This window comes from Saccoglossus kowalevskii, chromosome 1 (genome assembly GCF_978046115.1).
Source record: "Saccoglossus kowalevskii chromosome 1, keSacKowa6.1, whole genome shotgun sequence".
NCBI classification, from domain to species: domain Eukaryota; kingdom Metazoa; phylum Hemichordata; class Enteropneusta; family Harrimaniidae; genus Saccoglossus; species Saccoglossus kowalevskii.
Genome location: NC_140641.1, coordinates 12789963 through 12806437, shown reverse-complemented (window position 1 = coordinate 12806437; position 16475 = coordinate 12789963). Strand labels below are relative to the sequence as shown.

The window sequence follows — 16475 nt, the reverse complement described above, 5'->3', positions numbered from 1 at the left end:
AACCCACTAGTTTCAGGAAACACTTGTTCTAATATACACGAAAAACAATACATGACAACAGTTTTATGTGAATATGGACATAAAACCACTATCATCATTAGGAAAATGTGCAAACATTGTATGCCATATTGACATGCTATATAATATGTCTATGTGGATAACACTGGAATGTCAGTTGTATTTAAATCAAATTACATGTAATACCATAGCTATAACCATGTTGTCAAAGTTCATGAGTCAGAACTACACCAGGCTTCACACCCCCACCCTCCCCTACAGTCATGCAAAACAGGGACAATACTCACTCACTAGGGTCATTCCTACTTTTCCATCTACTATTGGTAATGCCATGTTTTACCATCACTATCACCAATGCACACTGTCTGGGACATACTGTCAGTTTAAACCACTATGTTTAAACAGGTCCGTAGAGGAATGAGAAATTCAGGTTTTAAATTATTCTGTTATCATAGCTGTAGGTCAATTTCATGGTAAAGTTGCCTTTCCACCAATTTTTCAAATTTAATTGGCTATCAAATCATACCCAGGAATGATGTATATAACATCTCTACTATCTAAAGCTATCCCATTTTATGTTTTTGGTAAAAGAAAAACTATAAAAATAACCATGTTTCATTTTTCTTGTCACTTTTATCATACTATTAGTAATTTAATTTAAGACCTCAGAGCACTGCACTTTGACATGCTAGACTGCAGAATTTGTTGCTGTATTTAGTACCTGTGTCTAATTTGCCCTGAATATGACGTGGCAATGATGTCCCATAAGTCACAACTATTAGGGATTTGTTTATTGTGTATGCTAATTATACATGTTTCTAGAAGGAGTTTTTGTTCTTGCTATCTAGTAGTGTGTTCAACTTCATCAGAGACCAATATAGTGTTTGAGTTTCATTTCAATTGTTTCTTCTGTGCTACCCAAGAATGTTGTCCTATAAGTCACAAAAATTGTGTTTGAACTGTAAGATGTCACTAAAAGGTGGTACCAAGAGACAAAGGAGAAGGCAGACATGGTTGGAAAATATGGGAAAACATAAAGAATGTAAGAAAAAAACAGCCACAATACCATAGGCACTAGAAGGGGAAGAAGAAGTGGCAATGTTCTTAAAAGAGAGAAAAGATAAAAAAAAAAAAATATGAGTCAGAAAACTAGCATGATATGACACTTAATGCAACTGATGGCTAATAACAAATTAAATGCTTTAAACTAATCAGTTAGGCAAATCATAATCTTATAATGAGAAAAAGACATAATTTGGTACAGTAAGGACAAAATCAAGTTATTTTTCATACTTTTTTCCCCTAAATAGGACAGTTGACAGTAAAGTCTTTAGTAGTCATGGTTTTTCTACATTTCTAAATTTACTAATCTTGTCTGATTGAATTAAATGTTAACGCCTATAAATGTATTAATTATAAATTTGTGTGCAATGATTTAGTACAAAATTCAGCAAATTGGGAGAGATAGCATTTTTATGATTTTGTGGGGATAGCGTTCCATCAGTCACGTTGTTTTGTTCTATCGGTCCACAGAAAAACTTGATAATATTAGAAACAGAAAGAGTTATTTTTCTCAAAATTAGTATTCCTGCTGAGCTAAACCTACTAGATTGTGAATTGGCTAAAAACCAAAACCACATTCCTTGAACTGAGATAGCATTCACATAATCAGTGGACTCTATCAAATAACCTGGTCCATAAATGTCCTATAGTCACAATAGGATTCTGGGCACGCTCCAAAAATATGAATAATTTACCACTATACAATTTTGGAAATATTGATCAAATGTCCAGTGCCGTGCCATGACCTGAATATCGGAGACTTCACAATGAACATTTCTTTCCGATCTCCTTCGTCGTATTCCTCATCTGAAATCATAAAGTCCACAACTTTCGTCACCATCTCTCACATCTCTTTTTTTTTCATCTTCAACTTCTTTTTCCCGGCATCCGTCAGCCGCAATGATAGAAATGTTATTTACAACTAACACTATATTTATTATTACTGCTATTTTAACAAGCTTGAATGACACGAATTCAAAATTATAAAAACTATAAATTAACACTTACTCATCTCCTCCTTGATTTTTATTTGTTCTTTAGTCTAGTACTTCTTTTTTTGTTAAAGCTGTCTAAAAACATTCTCGTCTCTCTCTGTCATTTTCTGGTAACAGTACCTAAAATAGAATATGTAACAGTTTCATTGAGATTTGTCAAGCAAATTTGAATAGGAAAAGGTGTTGTATTATAATGTTTGGCAACCTTGACAGTTACCGAATCAACAGTGGGCAATGAGATTCAAACCTACCCCTCGCTCGAAAGCAAAACGTGCTAACCATTGTACTAATAACTTATGTATTTTATTTTTTCCGTATATTTCCATATATTATATTTAAAATTATATGGGTGGAAAATTTGTTGAGAAAAAAAACGCAAACCAATCACCAAGAATAAAAAATGCACGCGAGGTGTAGCTGGAACAAACTTTGACACATTCAAGAAAAATAAAAAATATATAAATAAGACAACGTGAAAAAAAAATAATTGCAATGGCCATACCCCGTGATTTCAAATGTTTGCTCCAAATATTTTGCCATATAAACTGTTGCTAAAATGCAAGTCGATATGAAGTATTGACAACATCCACTTACAGTGTCTTAGAGTGATTGGTCCTGGCAACGTTTGGGGGATCGTGACGTAGCTCCGCCTGGGAGAATATACGCAATTTTATTTTATGTGTCAGAAAAAACGTATGTGTGCGAAAGTCGAAAATTGATGTCCGATCTAAAAAAATTACCTCTTCCCCCAAATTACTAGTAATTCATGTTGGCTTGGTGATGTCCGTTGTTCCATGCTTTTGTCTGATCCTTAATTGTTTTAAAGGGCTCTACTCAAATTGACAAAGGACTCAAGTTGTTTAGCAATTACCCGATACAGGCTAGTGTAAAGTGGGCGTAAGACTTGCATACAGTATAGTCTCTTGTTTTATTTTGTTATTAAACAAAATATGGTAGTGTATAAATTGAGAAAACGGTAACCCAACTTTCGCGGTAACACGGCTCTCATCATTTACACGCTACCACTACCAAAGAAGGAGCTACGACACAATCCCAGAAACGTTGCCTGAACCAATCACAAACAAAAGAACAGACAATGAATATTCGGATTAACATCTCTGTTTCCCTCACGCTGACCAACGTTCCCCCACACCATGGAGGTATAAATGTTATACCTCCATGGTTTAGCGTTGTTCACTGTTATGTGTTTCGAGTGTGTGTGGTGATATAGATCTTACTCTGAAAATAACGCAGCGTATGATGGTAAATGGTATAGAAATGAAACTCTGTGATCAAACGATCCCTAGAAATGACGATGACGGCAAATTCGACCAATTTTGTTGCATGTGTCTCAGTGAGAATTGATTTCACTTTCTTGGTATGGACTTTGTGGCTATTCTTATCAAAATGCCATTTGTGCCGGAACCGATCGGCCAACATTCACGAGTATGAGTTCACAAGCCGGCCCCCAGAAACACGCACACGACCCGAATGGAAAGTACTGTAAAATACTTTTTTTTTCGCTTGGAATTAAATTTTGCTATTTTCGCTAAAGGAATGATTCAGTGAAAATAAAATCCAGCGAATATACTTTTTTTCCTATAGTTTACATTCAACTCGTCAAAAATCAGTGAAAATAAAATCCACACAAAACGCCCAAAAAGTCGCTTCGGCGAAAATTAATTCAAGCTAAAATAAAGTATTTCACAGTATTTTAACATTCGCCAAAATATTCACAGATCGTATTGTTCGCATTCATTCAGGCTTGCGAATGATATTGCAATTAATCAACGTATAATCTATTGTGCAATTTCCTGTCTTGTGTTCGAATTCCCAAGTATATAGTGAGACAAATGAAGACGTCACGTTAATATCAAAGCGATGTTACACTTCAGTCAGGAATTTTTTTTTAATTTAGAAATTAGTAACAACCGTTTCCAAATTGTACCCCTGTACACCGCCATTACTAGGCAATATAGGAGACGTTTTAGATCGACTCAAGATGCTTGCGATTCAACAGTTCCGGTAATTCCGGTAAGTACTGGCGGCCGCGATCGCTACTCACAGGTGATCCAAAATAAGACCGGAAAATGCCCCGCGCACATTATTCTCCACGTATACGTAAATATACAGACTTCGTAAAACAACATAATAAATGTAAAATACGTACGCAACGTTGCGTGTCACCCAAGGCGGGCATGGGTGAAAGAAGCCATACAAATACGCGCATATGTACGTATATTCCACGATTTGTATACGTAATCATATCTGCGTATACTGAACGTATACCGTGAATATACACAAAATGTATATTTGCGTATACAATCAACGACTTTGCCCAGTGGTATGCACATTTGTATGCGGAAACACAGGTTTTATTTTCAAGTATAATTACAGTAATATCTTCATTCCATGTAACACCACATTAAAAAATTATGTAATATTCTATAAACAAGCATAATTAGATATTTGAGATCGATTGGCAGAAAGCATATTACTCCGACATCTTTCCGTGTTTGAGCAGTATGATTTCATACATATTGCAATGAAAGTTGGCAGACGTACACCACAGATAACACCGTTGTCAGAGTCGTCCTATCGGATTCCAAGCACGTGTTGTTATGATCAAGATAATTTTGGTAATGATGTTTGGTGATTGGTTTAACCATGCTGTTGCCTCATGCAGGAGCCACAACATTTCACTTATGATATGTTTTGAAAATTTTAAATTCGAAGTAACATCAATTTGAATGTTCTATGGGCATCGCATTAATTAAAGCAGATGAATTTCAAATTGTACCAAAATGTTTCTAAATTGGTCAAAGCAAATAATACAAACCATTTTCGGTTTAAAACTGAATGTCTACAACAATAAATTTTGAACATTAATTACTACATAGGCTGAGGGGTATTCTTGTAGGTGTACCGCCCAATTAAAGCATTGTTGGAGATTTGAGGAAATTACCTTTTGCAACCACTTTAAGTGCAGCCCAGATTGATATGACATGAATTTAGTGTTACATTATTGAGAGTTATAAATGTCGATATTTACTTATTTTGCTTTCTACGTGCTTTGTTAATGTTGTAACATGCTGAGTTAATTTGACAGGTTACCAATGTATATTTAGTTTGGCATTGTCGTTGCAGTAGGATAGTCTGTGTGAGGCTACAATGTGTAAGGTACAATTACCTACACAAAAGGAGGAGTTGAAACTTCATGGCTAATTGGTCTATATTTTGGTGACGGAGCGCTGTAAAAGACGCTGGTATTCGTACTGGATCACAAAAGGCATATTCCGATAGAGTTAGAACTAATTTTCTTTGATTCAACATAAATTGTGACATTCCTAGAAATATAAAAGAAAAGGGCCTAATGGCTATATAGGAAACAACATGAGTGTCTGTGGTGCATCTCAGAAGAATGTTAATAGAAATTGCCTCACATCGATTATCATTTTTTTTTAATATAGTCTATCGTAAAACAAAAAAACTATTGTGGCGATTCGGTAACGTAAAATTCAATAAAATCCCACAATGCTAAACCTTCGATCGCAGTTGCAAAGCTATAGTGAACTGCTTGATGAATGTCGGGTAATATAGAAACAATTTTACGTATGCAAATAATATAACAGAAATAACAATACACTGTCAATAATAAATAGCTATTTATAAAATAAAAACAATGACAGGCAAAACAAATTGTAACATATACTCGATCTAGAATTTTAATTGAGATCAATATTGAATTCAATCATAAAAGCACTATATTATTTCCCTGTCGAAATGTTGCCACAACATTTTGTACATAATTTCATATTGGACACGATTTCTTATTGACTGTTCATTTATTGAAACGATGTTGGAAAACTTGTGCAGGTTTATTTCGTGAAAGGTATCTACCCTTCTTTCTCACATCTCTGCTTGGCAAAATCGATTTATCTGGCGCCAACACCTGGCTTACAACCTACTTGGAGGAAGTATAAATGCCAGGAAACTTTGATTCGAACGAAAAACATATAGATCCAATAAAATTTGTTTACAAACTGAAATAACAATTTTAATTTTATTTATGTATTTATTCATTTAGGTTATGTGTTGTTGTGAAAGCAATCCAATGTCAAACAATTGAGTAAATGTTAACTGACCGCATTTGAGTTATAGATGAGTGTGATCGGTTAAATTATTTTCAATCGATATTTGAAATTTATAAACATTTACAAATACTTTATATAACAACTCGCGTATTCATATAAAACTCGCGTCCGACATCTGTTATATGCCCCCTATAAACAACATGTAGGGAGTCTCCTTACCATCTTGAACTTACATCAATGTTAGTGTCCATAATAATAATAATAATCAATCTAAAATGAGGAAAATGTGCATTTTTCACAATAAATACAATTTATTATTTGTAACTTTTGTGGAATTTTTTTAAATATTAAATATTCTTAAACCAAACAACAATTTGATGACCTCTGTCACCCCTTCTTTAAATACAAAAACAAGATAACAGACTCCATGTGAACTACCTATAATGGCAATTACATTGTGTAGTCTTTTTCCTTACAGAAAATCTTTACTATTCCACTGCTCGCTTTACGACTATAAGAAACATGTAAAGTGAACATAATCACAAAAATGATAACTTACCTCCTATTAGCAGATGACAGCGGATATAACCAAGAAAAAACAATTCAAAACAACTTGTAGACGATATAGACTGTGCAGATGTTTGTTTACCATACGTTATACAATATTAAATTTGTTTTGAAGCATATTTTTATTGAGTGCAATTCGCTTAACTTTTTTATTTTCTCACATAAAATTGGTGATAAACCGGATTGAATAATTTCCGGAATGATAGGCCACTTTGTTTGACAGGCAATCTTACATGTTGATAGGAGTGACAATTTATAATAACACGTTGATGGCGCAGGTTCTTTTTTATAGGCATAGACTATCTTTAATCGCTAAAATAATCACGACAAATTACTACGCGTGACTTCGTACGTATTACATTTTGTGGATATTCTGAAACGCCTAGAACAAGGCCTCTATTAATAAATATATGTCGACTATACAACCTACACAACGACTTAATTCATTGTGTGGGTGGACACGACTACAACACTTGGAGGTATCGGTAACTTCAAATAAAATTAATAGACATCTGACAAATTCATTAAGTTATTTTCCACTTTTTAAAGGTATCCTTGAAGCCAGTAATGCCCATATGAATATCTTTTTTTTTATTTTTTTATTTTGTTCTAAATTTACGTTTACTGCACAAAAAGAACAACTAAAACCCAGACATGATATCTCCATACATATTTCAGTAATATTAATATTGCTACACTCGTTCTCTGAAGTGAAAATTGTAAGACGAAGAATGAATTTAATCAATACTAATTATGACCATGATTATTTGATAGCTCTTAAACATTAATTATTAAACTATGAATACTAAACAATACAGTAACATAATTATAAATTGTATGAACATTGTCGTGTTTATTAAGCTTTTATAAATAATTCACTCAACAATTCAAATAATTCACGACAATATCCACGCTATAACTCACTTCTAAGTACTAAAATATAAGAAAAACACATAGAAATACTGATTAAAGATTCATTAGATGGAAAATGTTTCTAGCGTGTCAAATATCCAAACAACATACTATCCTATACTGTCCCATGCAAATAAAGCGGTCATATAACTGAACGGTGTCATGAACACGAGAGTATATTAAAGCTCGTCGATACAGTAGAGTCAGAGAACTGGCATGGACACAGATATATTTTTTTCTGTTTATCTCGTTTGATAATTTTCACAAAATATCTTCCTGCATTACGAGGACTGGATTTAGTCGCATATGTGTGTGCCCATCGGGGGTACAGTTAGTGTCGGCGCTTCATGAGAACAAGGTACCTCATTTACACTTGCCATCTGACTGTGTGATCAGCTCAATAATTGAAATATTATGTGGGTACGCGCGCCTATGGTAACCCCCGGAGGTAGCGGTAATTTCAAAAGAAATTATATACCATCCATAACTTATTATCTATAATTTTTTTCTGTATTTAACATGTATTATTGTATTAATTCCTACTCTCGGGCGGACATCCGGGCATTTTCACCGCATGGCAACCATCACGGTGAAAACAAAGGCCGAAAACTCTCATAAAACGGTACTTTGGGATGGTTGTTGAGACTCCCCTGAACAGTGTGACAAAATTACCCCTGCGTGTGTAACGCATATAAATTTGATTGTTCAGGATTACTTCAAAGTTGAGTTCCTGTTGTTTTCTCAAATCTTCACCAGCTCTTCACTCGGCGCTCTGCGTTCCTCAGCAGCGCGCAGAGCCCATAGAAATACGTGGTACAGTTGTGCGCGTCTTAGCAACGTGGAACGTCTTGTGACGTAGCTCCGCCCCGAGGATAGGTTATAGAATGACAAGCGACATACATAGTCTCTCTAAGGTTATTTTTATTTTTAGTATCAATACTAGTGTGAATTTTGTTAGAGAACTCGACATATAATCAATGAATTTTTCGAACAATAAAATAAAGTCCCATGTAGTTTCATTGTTCCAATAACGCCCATTCCAAATTAGTATTCTCTACTTTCTCAAATATATACGTTGACTAAAACATTCTGATATTCTGATTGGTGGAAACAGTGCAGCCATGATATAAAACCTTTATTATAGTTAGCAAACTCACTAACTCACACAGTAAAGGAAGTACTTAATACCAGCTGTGTTTCATATGAGTCTATCACTAAAAAAAAATACTAATTCCAGAAATATTGATATTGAATCACGTGTTCAATGAAGGGGGGGACATACAATGGCCAATAATGCATTTAATCAATATGTATTATATATGACATAATTAATTGATTGTTTTTAAATATTTAATATGATATCTTGAATAACTATATTAAAATATTTATAACCTTTTATGGGAAGCCTATATTGTGTTTCTGAATATCGGGGCCGCAGTTCAAAACTATTGACTCATTTCTATACATTTAACTGAGCGTGTATAATAAAAAATATCAAATATAAACACAAGGTTTGTTAGAAAGAGGCATTTTTTCGCGAGCCATATATCTTGTTAATACTGGTTATACTGGTATATTATAACAGTCTATCAGTACGATGAATACATTACCGTGGTTGAATACACAATACTATGTTTTAATTTATGTAAGCCAAATAAAAGTTAACAGAGTTTATTTTGTGCAGAGAACGATTCACGCAACACAACATAGCCAGACATTGGGGCAAAGGTTATCAGATCTGACTGTACATGATGGTAAACTCGACAATAATGGTTCAGGATTATAAACAGTGAATACATACAAAGAAATAATTGTAATTGGAAACTCATAGTTGATCTCATCTTTTGGGAGTGGGGCATATTCATGCCTCGTTGCGGAGGGGAAGATGTGTCGTGATTATGTAATTTGATTTAGAAATATGAATCGTTATAGTGCATTTATGCCCAAACGGTGAAATCAATTGTATTCAATATCTACTAAATGATTTTTATCCGGAAGGTTATGCACACAAGTTGTGAATATGATCTCAATTCTGAAGAGACTCCAAACAACAATATTATATCACACGAAAACGGCACTGTATATATATATATAACTAACTAAATACAGTACATCAAAGCACTATGCATAAAGTTATTAAAATGCTTTGTACTATTTCCAAACCAAAATTGTAACTTAATTATGATGATTTTATTTATTTAAAAAATGCTCAACCAAATGCTTAGTTATACATATTGCCTCTTTCATGTATGGACAAATATATTACTTTGAATATGTTGAAACCTGGAATAACAGAGAACCGCCAAATATCCTGTTGGGATACGTCATGTACGATCATAAACTTATGTAGGCTATAGTTTAACAATGACATTGTCCCCCAAAACGGACTCAATCTGCATATTTATCTGTATTAACAATGATAGAATATTTATTTAAAGTCATTCCATCATCCTATAAATATTTATAAGATCCAATGATAGTTGAATCTAACAAGTCAATCAACTAATACAGTGCGCAAAGACGTTATTTGAAAATACACAATAGAATGCGGAGTGTATAAAAGCAAATAGACGATTTTTTTCTGAAATAAACATGGAACGGCAACTGATTGACAGGTCTACAAATTAGTAATCATCCAAATAATTGTCCAACCTAAAATGTATTGTGTGCTGACGTTTTCTTATATTTATAATATGAGTTTAACTGGTTAGAAGGCTTGAGATTGTCGCACGTGCATGCCCGTTATTTTTGCAACCTGAGGAATTCTGATCGGAATCCGTAATTCCGGTCGGAATTCGGTCAGAGTAGGGAATACTTGGCAGAAAATGTAGTGTTGTCAACCAAGATCCATTATAATATTCCAAAGAATTTGACATGGCAGCTAGAAACGTCTCTTTCAACACAACATGACATCGCGTTATCCCATGTGGACTGTGCGGGTGCAGGTGTACAAAACTATGAAAACGCCAACAAAAATTAAATTAAAACCCGTCAACTTTTATTAATTTACTATACCATTCTTCTGACCCATCATTGTAGTTTGGAAATACCCGAAACAACTTCGGTAAATACGGCACTACCAATATAAACAGATTTACAATTTAGACATCACGTTTGGCTTCTATGTTGTTTATATACTTTATGAAACACTGACAAATAGCGTTCTAGCGTGATTACAATTAGATTTAAAAGAATATGCTAACAAGGACAAGACAGTATATCCGGATTTTCCCAATTTACAACACAACTCACTTAATACAGGCACAACATTACGCGGACTAGTTTTCCTAATCAGAAACACAACTAAAGTAAATATGTCAACTTCTGATTGATTTAGACTAAACCTGTACGTATTTAGAAATTATCCTTCAGATATACATGACATACCATGAAAGTATCCACAATTACCCATAGTGATATTCATAATTAGCGTTCAGTCTTCCGGGAGAGGTCTATCTGTATTGATGCTTGCAACGATGATGGGTGACGTTTTTCGGATATTCAATCCAATAGCCTTAGACCCATATACGTATATCGACTACTCCAGCCAGACAGAGTAAACTAGATGAATCGGTAACTTTCGATATTCGTGTTTGAGATTACGTCACAATAAAGATATATACTGAAGTTCAAGGTTTTGGTTCTTGAAAGCTAATGAAATGCATGTGTTATTCAATAACGTTGTACTCACTCAAGTACAGTAAATGTTGTAAGGAAGTATAATCCAATTGATCAGAAAACAGTAATGTTTTCATTGTTACAGTGCAGTGAATGACACTCAGTCTGAAAGACAACAATAACAAGTTCTAACACTCAGAAATTACAACTAGATTTTCTCAATATTCATATCAACACCTCAGTCACAGCACATTAATAAATTATAGTATGACCTTGACCTGCCTGCTGTGGTTGATGTTGTGGGCTCAAAGTCATTACTTGGCTGACTTGCCATGAGGAGGAAGTCTGATTTTGCAATAGCAGTTTACAAAATATGATATATATTTATCCAGCATCAAATCTCACTCACCTTGTGTGTCCAACAAACATTTTCAACGATATGTATTTATCCGGGGTCGTGTCCTACTCAATTCGTATGTTCAATTGGTATTTTACATTAACATATTTAGTCAGCCTCAAATCCTACTACCCGTGTGCTCAATTGACGTACTTAAAGAGATATGTATTTATCCAGTGTCGTATTCTATTCATCTATAACTTATTTCATGTGTGTATTGAGGTCATCTGAAGGGTCGAAACAATGTTGTTATGGGGAGAACTTGAAATTGAAATCTCCCAGGAGAACAAGTATAATGAGCATGTTCAACCGTTCAACCGGCGTGTTGTAACGACGGGTGCGTCGATTACGTCATGTGTTTGATTCAAACGCTATACTGCATAAATGAAGGAGCACGTTCCTTGCGGGGAGGTTTCTTGAAATATGTGCATTATATTAACATTTTGGGTAATAATAATTTGCATTAGTACTTGTTTTCCGGTTTTGAGCAGTTGATCATACACCTGCAATATTTATCAACAACGGTCACAGTCGTGTAATCTTAATTGAGTTAGATATCCCAAACAGTTAATTCAGTTTTGAAGCAGGATTAGATCATATGTCTTCTTGAGCTAGATATAGGACTTTGCGTCAGCCAATCATATGGCTAGATTCAGACTAAATATTTTATAATCAATGTAAAACTGACTAATATATGACAAAACATGCCGATTGGATGTGGAGCTTTGTAAAAAATCTATATTTTTTATCAACAGTACATATGAAACAGTTAACAGGGGGTACAGACCGTCAGTCGTATCTCAATAGATACTCAGAACTGGGGCACTACATTGAAGGTGCGTGGTTAGTCTGCTGTTGTTCTTCTTAACACGCTATTATTCCTGCGCATTGGACACACAAGGTAAGTAAAATGTAACGCTGACTAGCTGACTAAATACGTATCATTTAAGATCTGCATTGAACACGCCAAGCGAGTAAGATGCAATGCTGACCAACTGTGTATAAATTAAAATGTCCATAAATGCACGAGATGGATAGGATAAGGTGGTGACCAAAAACCTATTTTAGAATGTACATTGAATACACAAAGTGTGCAGAATGCGACGCTGGTTCAACATTTATCATAAAGAACGTGGATGAATAAGATGTGACATGGAGACTTGTACATACTTGCGTTAGTCTTCAAGCTAATAGTTAAAATTGAAAACGGAAATATATAGATAATGTTCGTTGCCGTTACGTTATTTCTGTTAGTTAGTAGAGAAAACCCACGGCTGATTTATTTTGTTAACATTTTCAGGTATACAGGCTTTTCCAAAATTTGCGGTTTTCACGCTTCTGTTTCGTGCTTCTTTTTTTTCGACTATGTGTGGAATATAGTTTCCGAGTTCATGCGATTTACAAAACCGACTAATATTCCCGTAGCGGAAAGTGAAGCTCACAGGGTTGCTATGTTATAATCATTATACATCTCATCACTAAGCAATATATCGACCCTAAATATTTCAAACAATTCTCAACTTTGGAAATGCTATCACATACTATTTCTAACATATACTACTAATCACTGTGCCAAAAGAATATTGTTTTTTTCTTTCGCACCACGGATGAAATCAACCAAAAATTAGCAACAAATTAAAGCAGAATTGAAAGCCATAGTGACCATTTACTATCACAAATGCATCTTCAAAAACGGACTTTAGAAAGGTTTACTGAGATGAGGTTTATTAAGTTTAGCACTTTTAAACAATACAGTTCTCATACAAGAATAAAACGCAGGATATTATATATTTAGAACTGTTTCTTTACTGTTTATCAAGAATGATGCCCGCTAGATAACAAATATTTGAAATTCAATTAGATGGATTTGAAGTCATTCGCATTATCTTATACCATTATTAGAATTTATGTCTCGTTAGATAATAAACACATTCTGCTACAAATGCTCAATCCGGGTAAATTATAAAGCAATTACAAATACATATATTGAATTTGTTGTATTGTTTCCTTCCAGTGCATTCTCCGCGGCGTAACAAGACATCAACAGACATTGAAACACCGTTATTGGTTCAACTATTAGCCTATTAATTGTGAAGTTGAGTGAACAACAACGTTATTATGTTACAGATGCAAGTCGATCTGCTTATAAGGATTAAATCCATGTAAAATCGTTAAACATCGAAATTTAACATACAGTGAACACAAAAACATCATTATTGATAGTTTTATCAAGTACTTTCTCAAGAAGTGACTTACGTAAATAAGTATCTCAAATATTGACAGTCACCGATTCGTTTATTCTACTCTGTATAACTGGGGCAGTCGATATAGGCATCTACTCTATTGACCTGAATTTCCATCAACATGGCAAGCATCAATACAACGGAAACAGTGAATGTAGGATCCTGGATTTTGTCATCTGACAGATTTCTCACTGAAGACCAAACGCTGATTATGAATATCACAATGGGAATTCTGGGAATTGTTGGTAATTTTATTGTATGTTTTGTATTTCTGAGGGTAAAGTCCCAATTACGTACACTCACTAACATGTTTATTCTAAACCAATCAGTACTTGACCTGTTTACTTCAGTTGTCTTTCTGATTAGAAAAACTGGTCCGCGTATTGTTGTGCCTGTCGGGGTATTGGGTGAGTTATATTGCAAACTGTGGAAGTCTGGATATACTACCTGGTCGTTGTTAATGGCGTCTTCTTTGAATCTAATCGTACTTACACTAGAACGCTATTTGGCAGTGGTTCATCCCATCAAACATAGAAACAACATAACCAAACGAAAGGTCCAAATTGTTATTCCGTTCATATGGGTAGTTCCGGCCTTACTGGAATTGTTTTGGGCATTTGCAAACTATAATGACGGCTTTGGAAACTGCCGAATTGAGTGGTACAGTAAATTCGTAGCTAAGTTTTCGGGTGTTATTTTCTTTCTTTTGGAGTTACCAATACCTCTGGGTGTTATCATAGTCGTGTACACCCGTATAATATTTCAACTATTGAGCAGGTCGCACAATCAAGAGACACGGGATAATGAGGTATCTTGTTCTGTCAAAAGAGACAATAAATGCCTCCCAGAGGCACAAAATTGCAGTGAGGCAAATTTACGTGTTTCTCTTACTACAGGGGGTAATTCTGTAAATGTGACCAGGAAAGATAAGGCAAAACAGAAGCAAGATTCCTCTTTCGATCGTTCACGCAGGAATGTCACTAAAACAATGTTCATTGTCTCTGTCGTGTACGTAATTTGCTGGACACCCCAGTCATTTTGGTTTTTTCTTTTCAATGTCACGGAGACCGTTCCACTATACTCCCGTTTCCATGACATCGCCGTGCTATTGGCATTTCTAAATATGTGTGTAAATCCCGTAATATATGCATTCCAATATCGCCAGTTTAGAATTGCTATTATGAAAGCGTTCAATTGTCCTATTAATAAGATTGCCGACTCATCCCATGAATCGAGATTTGCCAATACAGTCACCTGAACAGTCCTTATAGTGAGTTAGTTGTGATATGTTTATAAATAATGTTATTATTATTAATAATAACCGGTTTTTACAAGATATTACATCTATTTTGGATCGTATATATTATTTGTGTATTGTGTTAGACTCTGTTGTTTAATTGTTTCAACATACTGTTGTATGTTATTAGACTTACAATAATAAATATTGACGTTAACTCATTGACCAATAAATAGCTGTACAATAGTTCTACTCTTTCATGCATTGCATCGATAATTACGATAATTTTTTATAGACTTGGATTTATTGTTGACGTCTTTGATGTTTGTGCTACAGGCGTTTGATATGAATTCAGTAACATACAAATCGTTAATGTAAGTGTGTTTTTGTATTTTATAAATTGAATGTTGTTAGCGTCAATTGCACTCACAATATATATATATAATATTTTCACTAGGCACGAGAAAATTTTCTTTTTTTTCTGATGAATATTTCGTATTTGTATGTGTCTTTCATATATTGTATTGGATACGCTAAGTTTTGTTTTAATATAATTTTATTCATGTTTTATTATTTAATGTTAAAAATATTCGAATAAATATGCTACATATATTTATTATAATATTCATAGTTTATTAAGCGAGTGATTTAATGTCAATGTCTCTAGAGTTCGTATGGAGATACGCATATATAACACATGCTTGAGTTTGTGCATTTGCTAAATACAATGATGGTGTTTGAAAATGCCAAATTGTATTGATATTACTGATACCTTTGAGGGGCAACCTACAAATTGGAGTAGACGCAGTCATCTACATGCAGGAAGTAATTCTGTGAATATGAAACGGACAGATAAGGCAAAATGAATTTTCATTTCCATTTGGAAATCCATTAAGAAGTCGGAAATGAAAAGTCGAATTCACCCTTGTTATGTGTGTTGCCGCTGTCGTCTACACCATTTACTGCATTTAAGAACTTTACAATATACTCTCGTTCCCATGACATTGTTAATAACATGGGGATAGCTTTGATTTGGAAAATGTTTTTTGAACCGTTTAATATGACGCACGCCGACGCACACTACTATAATGGGAATTAAAAAATAAAATCACCAGTGAGAGGCCATAATAGAGAAATCTAGTCTCTCAAGATGGCGACGAATTTGACCTGATTTTGCAAAGAGCCAAGGTTAGTTATATTGTACTGTGATTCCTTGACTTTCCTTTAACGTAACTTGTTGGCGCCCTCTGGAGACCTTGACGCAACCGAGCGGCCATCTTTTTTCACTTGCATGTAATTTACAACGTCGGTGTATAAGGTATAGTATATGCT

At 34.4% G+C, this 16475-nt stretch overlaps 1 protein-coding gene across 1 annotated transcript; it reads left to right on the top strand.

Moving 5' to 3' along the window:
- Positions 1–14027: 14027 nt before the first annotated feature.
- On the top strand, positions 14028–15164 carry LOC102803580 (allatostatin-A receptor-like). Its single transcript, XM_006821383.1, has one exon. The coding sequence runs from the start codon at positions 14028–14030 to the stop codon at positions 15162–15164; it is 1137 nt and encodes a 378-aa protein (XP_006821446.1).
- The last annotated feature ends 1311 nt before the right edge of the window (positions 15165–16475 follow it).

Bases quoted from the DNA above. Each gene is read 5' to 3' on its own strand.
- LOC102803580 (XM_006821383.1), top strand. From the start codon at position 14,028: ATGGCAAGCATCAATACAACGGAAACAGTGAATGTAGGATCCTGGATT.